This window comes from Amblyomma mixtum, chromosome 2 (assembly GCF_055824585.1).
Source record: "Amblyomma mixtum isolate Tamu chromosome 2, ASM5582458v1, whole genome shotgun sequence".
In the NCBI taxonomy this organism is placed as follows: Eukaryota; Metazoa; Arthropoda; class Arachnida; order Ixodida; family Ixodidae; genus Amblyomma; species Amblyomma mixtum.
The window spans coordinates 321,058,501-321,072,697 of record NC_143013.1 but is presented as its reverse complement, the minus strand read 5'-3'; the positions used below and the strand labels follow the sequence as shown (position 1 = coordinate 321,072,697).

General features: G+C 49.4%; 1 protein-coding gene across 2 annotated transcripts in view; it reads right to left on the bottom strand.

Moving 5' to 3' along the window:
• Nucleotides 1-564: 564 nt before the first annotated feature.
• Nucleotides 565-14,197, bottom strand: part of LOC149365152 (neprilysin-1-like) — a 67,125-nt gene continuing 53,492 nt past the window's right edge. The window contains exons 20-22 of one of the 2 annotated variants that reach the window (XM_089575243.1): nucleotides 9,374-9,543; nucleotides 9,121-9,291; nucleotides 565-1,525 (exon numbers count right to left, since the gene is read on the bottom strand). In XM_089575243.1, coding sequence (XP_089431369.1) covers nucleotides 1,491-1,525; nucleotides 9,121-9,291; nucleotides 9,374-9,543 — 376 coding nt within the window. In that variant the 3' untranslated portion in view covers nucleotides 565-1,490. Of the gene's footprint in view, nucleotides 1,526-8,968; nucleotides 9,292-9,373; nucleotides 9,544-14,197 lie in introns of those variants that run through there. The other variant, XM_089575242.1, reaches the window with a different exon arrangement.

The following is a 14,197-nucleotide window of genomic DNA, read 5'->3' as shown; positions in this document are numbered from 1 at the left end:
TTAGCTGCGTTCAATAAAACGCCATTTTTATTGCCGACGTTGTATTCTAATTTCGAAACGCTGCTACCGAGGCTATACACTTGAAGTGTATAGCCTCGGTAGCAGCGTTGACACTTCGCCCCTCGGGAAAAGTGAAGTGAGTTCCCCAAAGTCACTTCTTGCCGAGTGCGTTCAGCAGCAAGTGTCATTAAAGTTCATCGTGTGACACGACGAGCAAGTTTAGTGTCATTTTCAACGAGTGACACTCGCCTGTAGTGTCATTCGCATCGTGTGACGCGATGCGAATGACACTACAGGCGAGTGTCACTCGTTGAAAATGACACTAAACTTGCTCGCCTGACAGGGGTATATTACACGACCCTTCTTGCTCAGTAAAGCTTTTTGACGGGCAGCCTCTGACGGGCTCAGAGGCTGCGGCCCGGTGTTTTCGCGTGGCCAGTGCAATCAGTTCCGCAAGAAAAGAAAAAAAAAATACCGAGAAAATCTGGGGTTAAATTTTATTTCCGGCCGAACCATGTAAAGTTTCTGTTGGACAAGAGATAATGTAATTTATACTGTTTTGTATTGTACAGTTTTGGTTTACTTAAGCCATTGCGTCATTCGAAGCTTTGTGTCTCAGAACCGTAGGGATGCAGCCGTGACGACGCTGGGCTGCCTCAGTAAGCGCACAAACACGCTGCTTCGTCGTGCCACTTTGCGTGTAGCAACGACGTCGCGGCAACGCCACATGCGAGAGGCGAGTCGCATTACTAGGTTTCGATACTGAAACGATGCCTCATTGTCGTTTTTGTCGATCATACGTGATGGAAGTAAGAAGCAATTTCTTGTGAGCAGTAAGCAGCTATTTTGTTACATGTGTCTGAATCAAGACGTGTGCTGGACTGAAAAGCTAATGCATAAGCAGCAGCACACGTTGTTGTGTTGGAGAAGCCAGTCAAGAAAATATCTGCACTTTCTCCCACGTGTTGCTGCGCGAACGAGAGGAATATCATATGCTGCTGGTCAGTTTCGACTAGATTATGCCATAAAGCGTTGTTTAGGGGAGACTGGAAATAAGAGAGTAATATTCATTAGCATCCACCCAAGCGCAGTCATACGGCTACAAATGTATTTTTCTTCAACTACGAAGTTCTGCAAAAGCTGTGTATAGCTTTTCTTTGTAGCCGTATGGCTGCGTTTGGGTGGGTGCCAGTGCGTAGTTACTCCCTTACGAGTATATTACAGAGTGTTGCATACTCTTTCCAGAAAATGGCAGTTTCTCCCGTTACGGCGAACGAAACCGGGCGATTAATTCATGCGTGTACAGCGGATTGCTTTGCATATTTAAAAAAAATGCACAATGAGAGAGGCAGTCAACAACAACATGCACTGTCGGCGTAGAGGGCACGGATGCAGGAGGAGCTATTCTGCGAAGCGGGCCACTCTTCGCAAGGTCCACAGAAGTTCGTCGTCTTCTTCCCGGACGTCGCCAATTGTAACCGAGGCACTGCTCAGTCAAAGTCGGGCGCTTCTATGGAGGGCTGTTCTGGAAGTGCGGAAGAGGACTTGGGTCAATCCTCCATACACGCTCACCAAAATTCAGTGCTCTAGGAACTATTCCCATCATCGGCGTACAGAGGCGTCCCATATTGACCCTGTCCTACGCCATCCTTAGCTACGCTTTTCTTCTCTCTTTCAGTTATACGTGCCCTACCCACACCCATTCTTGTTGATTTCAGCTAGGATGTCTAAATGGTGCGTCCTCACATTGTCTTCCTCGCTTTGAATTAAGCTATACGACAGTTGCACTGTGACATGCATCTTTATCGTATCGACTTCTACAAATTTTCCCGCATGAGGCGCCGCCTTGTTTGCGGCGAAACTGCGTATGGAGCTTGCATGCTGTAACTTTTTTTTTCTCGTAAAATGTTTGACAACGAAGCTCATCTGGTCCGTCTGTGCATGATGCAAGCCCATCTGTGCCTAGATGAGAAGCTGCCAGCACCGGGTTTCCTTCCTCTGTGTGTCATCTACAGAGGCGATTCTGCGCTTGCATCACGCGCGGCCGAACCAGATAAGCTGTGTTGTCAAACTTACTACGAGAAAAAAGTGACCGCAATATGCAAGCTCCGTGCGCACTGTAAACGAGCCAGTGGCAGAGGCGGAAAAATTTGTAAAAGTCGCTACGATAAAGATGCACGTTACCAACACACCTATGGGGCTAAAGTGAGGGAACCGCAGTGAGCCATGGAAGAGAAAATGATAGGTGAAGAGGCGGGAATAGGGCAGAGTGGGTGATATCCTTCTCGAAATCAAGAGGAAATGGGCGCTGCCAGGGCTTGTAATGCGAAGCCTCCGAGATAATCGGTAGTGGCTTAGGCTAACGGACTGGATTCCAAGAGAAGGCAAGCAAGGGGCGGCAGAGAGTTAGGTGGGCGGATGATATTGGGGCAGTCACTGGGCCGGGGTCTTTGTCCTGCCAAGACGTAGTTGCGCTGCTGCTGCTGATGATGATAACTGATGCTTGCTCCCCGACCCACTCTGCCCTCTTATGATTTTCCTTTCTTCTTTCATACCACCTGTGAAAGCGGAATAGACTGCTATTTGGTGCTCGAAAGCTATTCAGTTTATTTTGGGACTCGCAAATTGCGCTTATGGATGCTAGCTAGCGAGAACTGGCATTGTAAGGTAGCAGGACTTCGGAATAGAGTTCTGCAAATAGTCGCGCCACAAACAACGAACAGTTGAAAATACAACTTCGCGTCGCGTCTGTCTGCTGTAGCATTTCCTTTCCAGCTTGTTGTTGTCCTCTGTTGCAATAAGGTTCGGGGATTGGCCAGGGCTTGGTGTAAACCCGAACACAAGACTGAATAGCGGTGCCCAGTTAGGTCTATACGACACTGGATAGGTTGCCGAGGAAGCTGGGAAGGACTGTACTAAGTACTGTGAATGAGATTTGGAAACAGAAAAAAAAAATCAAATTGAAGGGAACACTTAAGGTCCGCCCTAAGGGTATGACGCGATAGCGTAATGGGTCAATTCCCATTTATGCAGAAGGTCATGGTCTGCATTCATGGATCATCATACCCTTCGTCATCATACCCTTCGTGGTGCAGTGGTGTAGCTGTTAAGCGATGCGCCAGTATACCTTGCGATGGCAAGTGCTCCCAGTGGTGAGCCTTGTGTGGCCAGGGCAGGTTGTGCGGCCCCAGACCTTGTGCAGTGGGGAGTTCGCTCACAATGCGGTGGGCAGGTTGTGATGGTGGCGCAAGGTCACGTTATCTAACTGGCCCTCCTGCCTCCTAAGTTGCTTTCTGGGGACCACCTGCCAGAGTCATATGCTTGCGATTTTTCGCTCATTTGCCGACAATGCCGATGGCGGATTTTCTGGGTAACGGGGCCTTTAATGCTACCGCGTTAAAATTTTGAAGGCCAGAGAACCAATGTCCCGGTTGCAGTGATATAACAACGGAGGAACTTCCTCATCAGTTTCAATGCATACCCCTCCCCCCCGAAGTTTGCACCGAAGGAGAGAAGAACTAAAACAAAAATCGGGAGGCATAATCTCCAAATATGTTCTTCTCTGCCGGCAGGTAAGAACATAGTGATCTAGGGATCTAATGTGACTGCGTGTATCGCAATGGTTCGACGCTGTGAACGCTGAATGGCATTAGCAAAAATTTAGACGTGCTCTACAGCGCAAGATCGTCATCCCATGCCGCGAGCTGCATTACGAACGCACCATGTGAAGGTGAATCGCTGTAGCAAGGAGAGGCTCATGGTCGGGGTAGTGAAGATGCTGGTGCTGTTCGAAACGGGCCACTGTCAACAGGGTAAGGGTTGATATGAACGGGCTGTATTAATTTCTGGATTGGCTAATAAGCAGCCACCGCCTTTGAATAAACTCCGCAATGTCCTGGTGCCCACTGAAACCACACTTATTTTACATGTATTGGGAAGAAAAATGAAAGGGTTCGGCATGTATTTTTATACGACCCTTATTTCCGACCAGGCGGTTAAAATCGCTAATGTGGCTATTCAGCTCAAGCTGCTGATCACTAGTACCATATTCAGTTCAGTTGTGTGCACTGTGGCGAGCTAAAGTATCACCATCGCGCAGGTTAGAAGCTCGCCTAGCAATTCCGGATGTTGCACTGCTCGTTCAAGGGTGGTTAGCTGCGATCGCACTCCTAGAGGGCACTCCTGCAGCTGCAGTCGCACTCCTCTTAGGCCCCTAGAGGGCGGCACAAAGCACACAGACTCCCATTTGCGGTGGCGCGCTCGCATTCCCCGCTGTGGGCATGCACGGCTCTGTGTGTGCTCGACCGGCGTCATCCATCACACGCACTTCCGCCCGCTCGTGTTCTGCGGCGTGCTGGTATAATAAACGCTTGAACGCAATCGCGGGCTCCTCGTACACAGTGCTGGGAAGGTCTGCGGTTGCAGCCTAGAAAGAGCGCACGGCTGCAGTGAAGCGCCAAGAGCAGCGATGCCGTAAGCAACGCTGCTCCACGTTCTCGCACGTCCTGCAGGATTGGTTTCGTCCACTGATCTCCACTAGGTGCTGGATGGCGCATCGGGCGCCCGAAAGTGAAGCCACCTGAACTAAGCACCCGCGATCCAGAAGTCAGCCTTTGGCAGTGCGCGAAATTGGACCTCACCATAGTTTTTCAGTGTCAGTTTTGGTTTTCCACTTGGCATCTCGTATTTTCGCCGTTCTCGTCTTGTTTCACCACAGTGCCTACCTGTTGTGCCGTCAACTGCGTGATGGGGCCAGCAAAGTCTTCGGGAAAGGCGTTTCAAAATAAAGGGTCCATTGAATAAATAATAAAGGGTCCATCTAACTCGAGTTAGATGCAGTGGCACTCCGCAGGTACGTCTATGGTACGTTGCCACACGGAGCCGTGTTCCCTCCAAGTGTGACTGACCCTGTACGTGCATAAAAAGCTACGTTCTTCTCTGGTTCTTGTTTCCCGAGCGTAAAGGAGCACCCTAGCAAAGAAAAGGCGAACGATGGCGTGGAAATCCTGGCACTCGAAGAGCCGCTCGTTATACAGCTGCTGCAGTTTCAGTTTCGATTTCCAGGCTGCGGATGTCTCGTCTCATCGATCGTTCATTAATCAATGCAGAGTGGCGCACGAGAAGAGGGACCTAGACGTGGGGCTTCGTATCATCTGCCCTTTGCACGGGTTTGCCATTGGCATTGAAATACACAGCAGACACCGGGCTTCTGGGAAATGCCGTCCGATGGCTTCACTAGCGCCCGCTCCGAAAGCGGCATCCAGCCACCTAGTGGAGATCAGTGGTTTCGTGCGTTCGGCCAGCCTACGTTACTCTTCACTCTTCACCTTTCGCGAGGGAAGAACGCGATAGGGAACGAAGTGCGAATGCTGCGGTCACTGCTGCCCATCAGGCGACATCCAAAAGTATGCTGCAGAGTAGCAGCCGTAGTATTTTTAAATTCTAGGCCTTGACAGCCAAGAAGAGCGCGGGTGCATTGTTTCTTGACCCCAACGACGCTGCCTTGGTGCACGGGCGCAAACTGCGTGTCATTTTGACTGAGCTCACGCAGACAGTTGGCACGAATGGCGACAGATGGCGACAAATGCGTATATTCGCAAACGGCCACCACGTCAATATCTACAGTTGAGCCCCACAAGGCTGGATCCTAATGCAAGTACCGGTCGTTATTGGTAAAAGTTATGCTATAGCTTTCGTCGGTATCGTATGATTGCGCTAGTCTGGACGTTATGTGCCATGATTCCCAACATATAACCTCAGGTGAATGGTTGCCCAAACCTTTGCACGTATTTGTGAGGTTCTCGCTTCAAGAACACGCGCAAGGTCGCTGACAGTGGAGCAGTGATATCGGTGAGAGTGCCAAATAAAACGTTCATTCACCCTTGCGGACAGCGTCCAACGGATGAAAGCCTGTTTTCTCTCATCGTCTACTGACACGAAGTCGCAAGCCACTCAGAGGATCAGGCGTATAGCAGCTGTAATCTTTTCTTCTTCCTTACCGTCACCTCACACGTCCCCATGCTTCTTTTTCGCCACACATCCCGCACTTCGTGCGCAGTGCCCGTCAGTGAACAGTAGTGCATCTCAACCCATAAGCGCCGTGCAGATGTGCCCTGCTTGTGGCTGCCTCGCGTGATAAAAAAAAAAAAAAATCGACCGACGCCCATCCTCATAGGCGGCGAATGTAAGCGCTAGCTGGCTGTGCCAAATGCTGAGACCAACTTTCCGATATCGCACCCCACATCCTTGTTCCGCGCCGCAAGCGCCAACTTCGAGGTTGCACGCTTTTAACGCTGCAAGACGAGAGGAAGTTGTAACGCGCAGCGAACGGAGGCTCCGGCCAGAGTCCGCACGTGTCCGCGGGACGCCGCTGCGCCTGTTTCGTCGCGCAATTCGGTGCTGAAATGGGCCGGCATGTCGGCGACCCGTCTCTGCTTCGCCGCTCTCTACACCGGCTCAGCACGCCTGTGACATGGATGTGATGCGCCGTGACGTCTCGCTATAGTTGAATACATCTCAAGTGTGCAGTGAAGCTCCGCCCACATTCAGGACCGCCGTGCAGTATTCCGTCGTTAAATATTTTCTTGTTACTCTAAACGAAAAGCCTATGCAAGAAGCTGATCACCTGATGAAATTATAAGCTCAGTAATTTTGATGCCTATACCTTGTTTGATATAGTCAACGATTAAGAAAAATCGCTGGCTGTTTAGCATTGCTAAGCACAAAATATTGTTCGAATGCACAGTTTTTTGCTGGTGGACACCACCGCCACGTACCTGATAGCGTGATTGAGAGCCAGTTATGCGCGTCTTAAACTTTCTCATAGCGTGAATTTACCATATGTACTCCGGTGGCCTATGCTTAAGTGCCGCGTTGCTTCAGCAGTGCGGTCAACGCCAACGCGTATTTCTCTAGTGTTGCGTTTCTGCTACAACGTTGCCCACGGCAACGCATGCAGCGCACATCTCTTTGTCACTACCACTATATATATCTCAAAGCGCGAATATTAATTAGCTTGATAACGCTATTAGTTGATAAAGAAAACGATGTGCAATGCACAGCGCGAGAGTGTGCGGCACTTTCCGAGTTCGGCTTTGACGATAGCCTAGTTCTCTCTCGCAGTGGCCTGCGAGGTTGATCGGTTCGCGCCGCAGCGGGTTCCAATCAAAGTCATAGATATTTCTTTATTTCTTTTTTATTTATTACTTCTACTTGGTACAAACCCGCAAACACCGCAAGCATACAAACATCCCAAGGTTTTGCTCGGGGTTGACCCACATAAATAGTGCTTTCGCACTAAAAGCTGCTTTTGTTTTTTAGTTGCGATTGGTCAGCGGAGTTACATAGGACGCAGTAGGCCATGGTTCATTGCTACCAGGTGCTTTTTTTTTTAATGCGAAGGCCTTACCTGCCCTAATTAGCGAAAACCCGTCTGTGTGTGCGTTAAAACTCGATGGTACCCATAAAAGATGGCGTCCTCATGCAACCTGGCAAGTGGCGGTTAAATTAGTGATTGGACGCGCGAGGTTGCTCGGGAAGAGCAACCTAGATCGTACATGGTCTCACCGGTGGCAGCACCTGCCATCCCAGGGCGGTGGCGCACCGCTCAACGGCTGCACCATAGCTCCAGTAGTGATTCGAGGACTCCCAGGGATCTGAACTTGTCTTTTTGCCGCGGGAACTCGATCTACACACTCCTAGCATTCTTAGAAACTGCGACTTATTGCCCTGTATGGCCGATTTCCCAAATTAAATCGAATTAACGTCCGGCTCCCACCCTTTTTTTTTTTTAATTCTCCCTCGTACGGTGGGCGGAGTCGACCAACGCGTGGAGCGCCTTTCACCCAGTCCCGTGGCGGCTTGCCGCTCTGCCATCGGCGGAGTAATACGTAGTAGTCCGTAGTAGCAAATAGTCCGCGCTTATTTTTATTTATGCGGGCTTATTTTGCGGCTGTATCATCTGCGAATGAAACTATTTATTCATGGAAACCTAAAAAACAAAATAAAGCGAAAGCAAAGCCTCCACGGAGCTGGCTGAAAGGAACTTCACGCGTTGGTCGACTCCGCCCATCGTACGAGGGAGAATTTAAAGGGCGGGAGCCGGACGTTAATTCGATTTAATTAGGGAAATCGGCCCTACAGGGCAATAAGTTGCAGTTTCTAAGAATGGTAGGAACGTGTAGATCGAGTTCCCGCGGCAAAAAGACAAGTTCAGAATCCTCTTCAGTGCACCTTTAAGTAGAGAAATGCCAATTCTACATATATGGGCATTGATCCATCCCGTCATTCCCTTCAGGCGGATAAGTGAGCACAAAAAAGGCAACGTAGAGCCTCCTGATGTGCTTCGATGTGCGGCAACGTAGCGCCATGCATAAGTAGAATTGGCAACTGCGTAGCATCGGGTTGCATGAAGCCGCAGCGCACGACGACTGTGTTGGCGAAGTGAGCGGGCAGGCTTACGCCTTCTCACACGTAAGCAGTCTTAAGTGTGTCTACTGACTTTTTTTAAAAGTTGCATCCTACTATAGCAGGCACCTGGCTCTCCTCTGGTCATTTTTGGAAGTACTTTTTAATAAAGTAAGGTATTTTTTATTTCTAGCATTAACCCACTGAGCGTAACTGAATGCTTTGCATTAGGCTATATTTGTATTACTGTACTAGGCTTGCACGGAAGTTAGCAAAGCATTCCTTTGACATATGGTCGCTGTACTGCTACGGCTGAATCCACATTTCCAACCCGACACAAGCCACTCCTTCCTGGCATTCCTGTAGTGGCTGAAGGTCCACTTTTCCTTCTAGGAATGTATGAGAAACCCACTTTACTGCGGGACAAAGACCTCTCCCATCTGCCTCCTGTTGACGCTCTCACTCCTAGCTGCGCTCGACTGATTCCTTCGTCGGGTGGAAACTTGTGGTCTGAATCCCCGAGACCTGAATTCCTGGCGGAAGGAACATAGGCCTCTGTGCTGTCGAAAAGGTGACACTTGTATCTCGTCATTCACGAGACCCTGTTAATGGGTTCTTTGTCTACCGACGACTGTGCACCACTGAAGCGGCCTCCGAGGTTTTTTTGGGCTGAGTGCGCATGCCTGCTCGTAGGGTAAGAGGCCGGGGTCTCACTTTTGCGCCGCTCCATCTGCTCGAGGAGGGCGACGGACACGAAGCCGGCCACAATGCAGACGACCAGGATGGCGGTGGCCAGCACGAAGAGCAGCAGCGAGGGGCACGAGCGCTCCTCGTCGTCGTCTTCTTGGGCCTCGCGGTGCCTTGTACGTCCGCTCCTCCTGCAGGCTTTCGGAGAGCAGTCAGCAGAAAGTATACGCTCACGAATAAAAGCACTGGGCGACGTCGACCAAGGGCAGTACGTACTTACTCGTGTCGCCCGGAGCTCCTAAGGATTCCTCGCCGGTGGTCGCGTGTTCCACCGCCCCGCCGGGTGCCAACACGAGCGCATCGCTGGGCGGCGGCTGCTGCTGCTGGGCGGTCGCTCTCGCTTCCTCGGGTGGCGGCGGCGCATCGGGTGGGCTAGCAGAGGCGCTGCTGCTGCAACGACCAGGTTATCGCTTTGAACGACGTCTTCCCGGCCACGACATGACAGGCAGTAACCCTTGGGTGTGAGCATTCGCGTCGTGGCCTTATCCACAGAGCAGTGTCCCAGGGGAAAAACGGGTCTTACAGCCCCTCTGCGCCATGGTTCTCTTTGGCCAGGCTGCCCACTGAAATCGCATCACCACCAGCCCTATTAGAACGTTGCTCAGACCATCCTTTGGTTGCATGCTGCCAATAGCGCTGGCGCTTGCTTTCAAGCTCATTTCTTGGTAAGTTCGCCGGAGTAACCCGTGTGGATTTAACTGCTGCTCAGCCACCACTAACACTTGTAAATTGGCATTCGACACGACAGAGCCATTCACGAAGCCTGCACTGGCCTCGAACGCAGTCGCCAGTTTTTTATTGAGACAGAGTGTAACCGAATGCTGCCCTAACGGACACAGCAACACCGCTGCACCTCGCAGCAAGTGCCCCACAGCAGTTGTTACGCTGAATGGCCTCACGAATTGCTCAAAACGGCCTCCGACTAGCAGGTGTAGCAGTGTTTCACAAACAACGAGGAACCACCACCATGTGTGGGACAGCGCACACAGAGGGCTGCGATGTGCGGGCGTACCTCATATCGGCATAGCGACATGTTGGCGACCGGCCGGCGGGCCTCAGCGGCTGTCCCCGAGGCAGCGGTGCGGACTAACATGAGCTGCTGAAAATGTTCATCGCGAGACATCGATGATGATGATATATCGCAGGATCTTAAGAAAGGACGTGAGCGATGCTTATGCGCATGGCGCTGCCGTTTGCTTTCGGCGCTACGAGGTGCTCCATTACTACAGGCGCCGTGATAATATCTGAGAATCGGAAATTTTGGTTCAGCGGCGTGCTTTCTTGTAAATTTTCTGTTCGACTCAAATAGGGGGAAGTGCACTGCAACGCGTGGCCTGAAAAGAAGCCGTGCTGAACGGGCACGTTTAAATGGGCTCAGATTTGGTGTGCGTCTTCTGGTTTGGTTGCGCTATAATAAGATATTTCTGAGATATATTAGAATTTCATCGCTCAACTCATGCCCATTTCGACACCGTGAGTATGTGGCATTTTCAATTTGAGGTCCCATTTTAAAGGGCGTGTTCACGAGGAGTGTCATCATCATCAACAAACAGTGCATGAGTCGTTGGCCGAAGTCTTGCAACGTTTGGGGTTGAATTATCAGCAGGTAACACTGTGTGTGTTTGCCTTTGTATTTCTGCACACTAACCACAATGGCCTATGCACTAGCCCGCGTTATACACCTTCTAGATACTGCGTGCACAGGATCAGAATAAAACGAGTGACGTGTGAAGGCGTCATCTCCAAGCAAAGGAGTGGTTCTGCGTGGAAAGGTTGAAGTGTAAAGCGGACAGAAAGAACCAGAGTTTCTCTGGCTGCCAATTTCAGCAGGATGCCACCGGGGATAGAAACAGCTAGCTGCCCGTCAAATCTCTCACGCACTGAAGGATGAAGGGGTCTCAACTGGCAGAATCACTCGCGCGTTCAAAATGTTTGCGGTCCAAGACCATGCCTTCGGTGTGCCGGGATTGGACGCCTCTGTGTTCCTAGAGTTGTGCACACAACAGACAAATGTGTGTGCCAGGGCCACTGGTTATGAGGAGGAGGAGGAGGAAGATCGCCCAGTGGGTGTTTCGGAGGTGGAGATTTAATTATACTCCATTCCCTGTACATGAGTGCGTTTGTATCCGCTACGCACCCTGGCCAATCCCCCGCCGTGGGTATGTGCCATTCAGCCCGAGGACATCATCATCATCATCATCATTGTTCGTGAAGCTCAGCCACGAAGATACGCATGAAGACGAACACCTAACGGTACAGGTTCCGAACATCCAGGGCTAAAGCCTGAGTGCGGTGCAGAGATGCCCGAGCTCGCAGCTGTTCCTGCACCTTCTCCCAGCAGTGTTTTCCTCTACAGAGTCAACGGAGGTAATGCAGTGAGCAGACAGGATGGTCTCCCACCGATGTTTCGCTGAAGTGAGGGCCGCGTGCGGTGTACGCTTGGCCGCGAGCTGCCTGGGCTTCATGAGTGCCATTTCAAAAGATTCTACGTACTGCAGCCTGCCTCGCAAGCATCCCGCAAAGAGAGGCCGCGATCAAGAGGAAATCGTCTGGTGCTGAGGCCACCTATGCTTAAAAAGAAAGTCTGTCAACGCGATTCATCCGCCAGAGTATGCGTATCGCATTAATGTTCCCCACTGACGATGGGAGGTGGCATGATCCAGTCAATTAATCACCGTGTGACAGGGCGTACACCCTCTCCAATCACCCGGTCCAATCCATCGGCTCTGAATGGCGACTCTCTCCCTCCCGTCCCCTTCACTTTCCCCGGCCCTCTCCCTTTCTCCTTTCCCTATCTCCAGTTTGCCTCCCCTTGCCCACGCTTCGGACGCTTTTTGCGCTATGGGGGTCCTAATGCTGACATATTAAATAGTTTGGTTTGGTTTATTGGGGTTTAACGTCCCAAAGCGACTCAGGCTAGGAGGGACGCCGCGGTGAACGGCTCCAGAAATTTAGATCTCCTGGGGTTCTTTAACGTGCACTGACATCGCACACAACACAGGCCCTTAGAATTTTGCCTCCATCGAAATTCGACCGCCGCCGCCGGGATCGAACCCGCGTTTTTAGGGTCAGCAACCGAGCGTCGTAACCACTGAGCCACCACGGCGGGGGAAATATATTTTCTTATTACCGACCTCTATCTAGCCTTCCAGTTTTTTAGAGGTGTTTTGAGAAACTTTTAGGCGTTCATATTAATAGCTTTATCAACGAATACAAAATTATTTCTTATTCACAATTTGGCTTTTTCAAAAAAAAAAAAAAAATCAACTGAAACAGCATGAATAACCATTTGGAAATTATTTTACGCTCCTTCGCTGAAAATGATTGTACTCATGGGGTGTTCGTGGGCTTCTCGAAAGCTTTCGATTCCATTAATCACAAAACTTTACTCCTAAAACTTGAGCACTGCGGTTTTCGCGGCAATTTCCTTCAGCTCATAAAAACGTATTTATAACACCGCTGGTAGCAAACAATTCTCCATCGCACTTAAAATCCACTCATTATGGCGTCACACAAGGCAGTATTCTTGCATCCAGACTGTTTAACATCTACATTAACGACATTGTGAATATCGACAATAGTGTTAAATATCTCATGTACGTATGCACATGACGTGAGCATAATTTTCAAAGCTGAAACAGTGTCCGAATTGACATTAAAAGCAAATGACACATAGCGCAAATCGGTAACATGGCGTACACAATCTTCGCTCAAGACTAACGCAACAAAAATTAAAGTAGCACTCTTCAGGCCAAAGAATAAGCCGCTAGAATCTTTACCTAATCTTACGATTCGTTCACAATATTGAAATAGCTTCTTCGGGGAAATGCCTGGCATGTTATGCAAGTTCGTTTCTTAATACCGCTTAGTGCTTGTATTTTAATTCATAAAGCACACTTTCTATCCAACCTTTCCTACTGTCACCTGGTGTGGGGCACGACAACATAGTCGAACACTAATAGGTTGCAGAAAATAAAAAAAAAGTCGTTCGTATTATTGTTAATGCCCCAGTTAGGGCTCATACTCAACCTCTTTTCATGCCACTGAAAATAACACCAGTCAACGACCACTACAATATGTTGTTAAAGAAACGTATTTAAAAAACGGAAAAATCATGGCACGTTTTTAAAAAAATGATCAGTACTCAACTGGTAACAATGACATCTGGCACGTCCCATCCTTTCGCACGAAGTACGGCCGTCAAATGCTCGGGTATATTATTCCAAACCTGCCTATAATTCGCAGTGGGAGTCTTGAGCGCCTGATTATGCAGTTTCGCGTGCTGCGCACGTTCTCCCAAGATTTTCGTACTTTCCAGTACTTATTTTGTTTTTCATTTTTTTGGCTTCATGTATTTTTTTCATCTTTTGTTCACCGTTAAGAATTCCTTACCGTCCTTGCCTGTTATGACTTGCAAGGGAATCTGTAGCTATGTACAGTAGTCCTTTTGCTGTTGGTGGTATTCCGTCTGTGTGCTGTTTCCGCCGCTTTCTTGGTATGTAGGAGTGTATCCCTCTGTCAATCTAGTCATAGGCTTTTTGGGCACGCTCCTAACGTCCTCGATGTTGAAATAAAGGTATTCGTATCTATTCACCGGCTGAGTTGTGTAAATTAGCTTGCCTTGAAACTCTCCAATGCAGAACAAATGTAAAAATGATGAAGTTTCTTTTCCTGCTAATGCATGGTGACTTTAAGAATAATATGTTGCAATATTTTGCAATGCCTCCCGATGAACCATCAAGACATCCTCATAGTATGTACAGTCATTGCCAAAAGTAACCAGGCTGCACGGTTTGCTTCTCATTCGTATAGAAGAGTCCGTCAGACATAGCGCCAGTCAGCGCCAGTCAACGTCAGTCGTAAGTTAGAAAATAAAAAAGAAAACGCTTTGTTATGCCTAGCCAAGTGGGCATAACGAAAACAGGGGCGTATGCTGACATGCCACCTTTTTTTTTTTTCGTATATATAACCGAGGCCATTCTTTCGTTCACATAACCATTTCCTTTTTATGAGGCAACAAACATCGCTAAAAAAAATAAACATA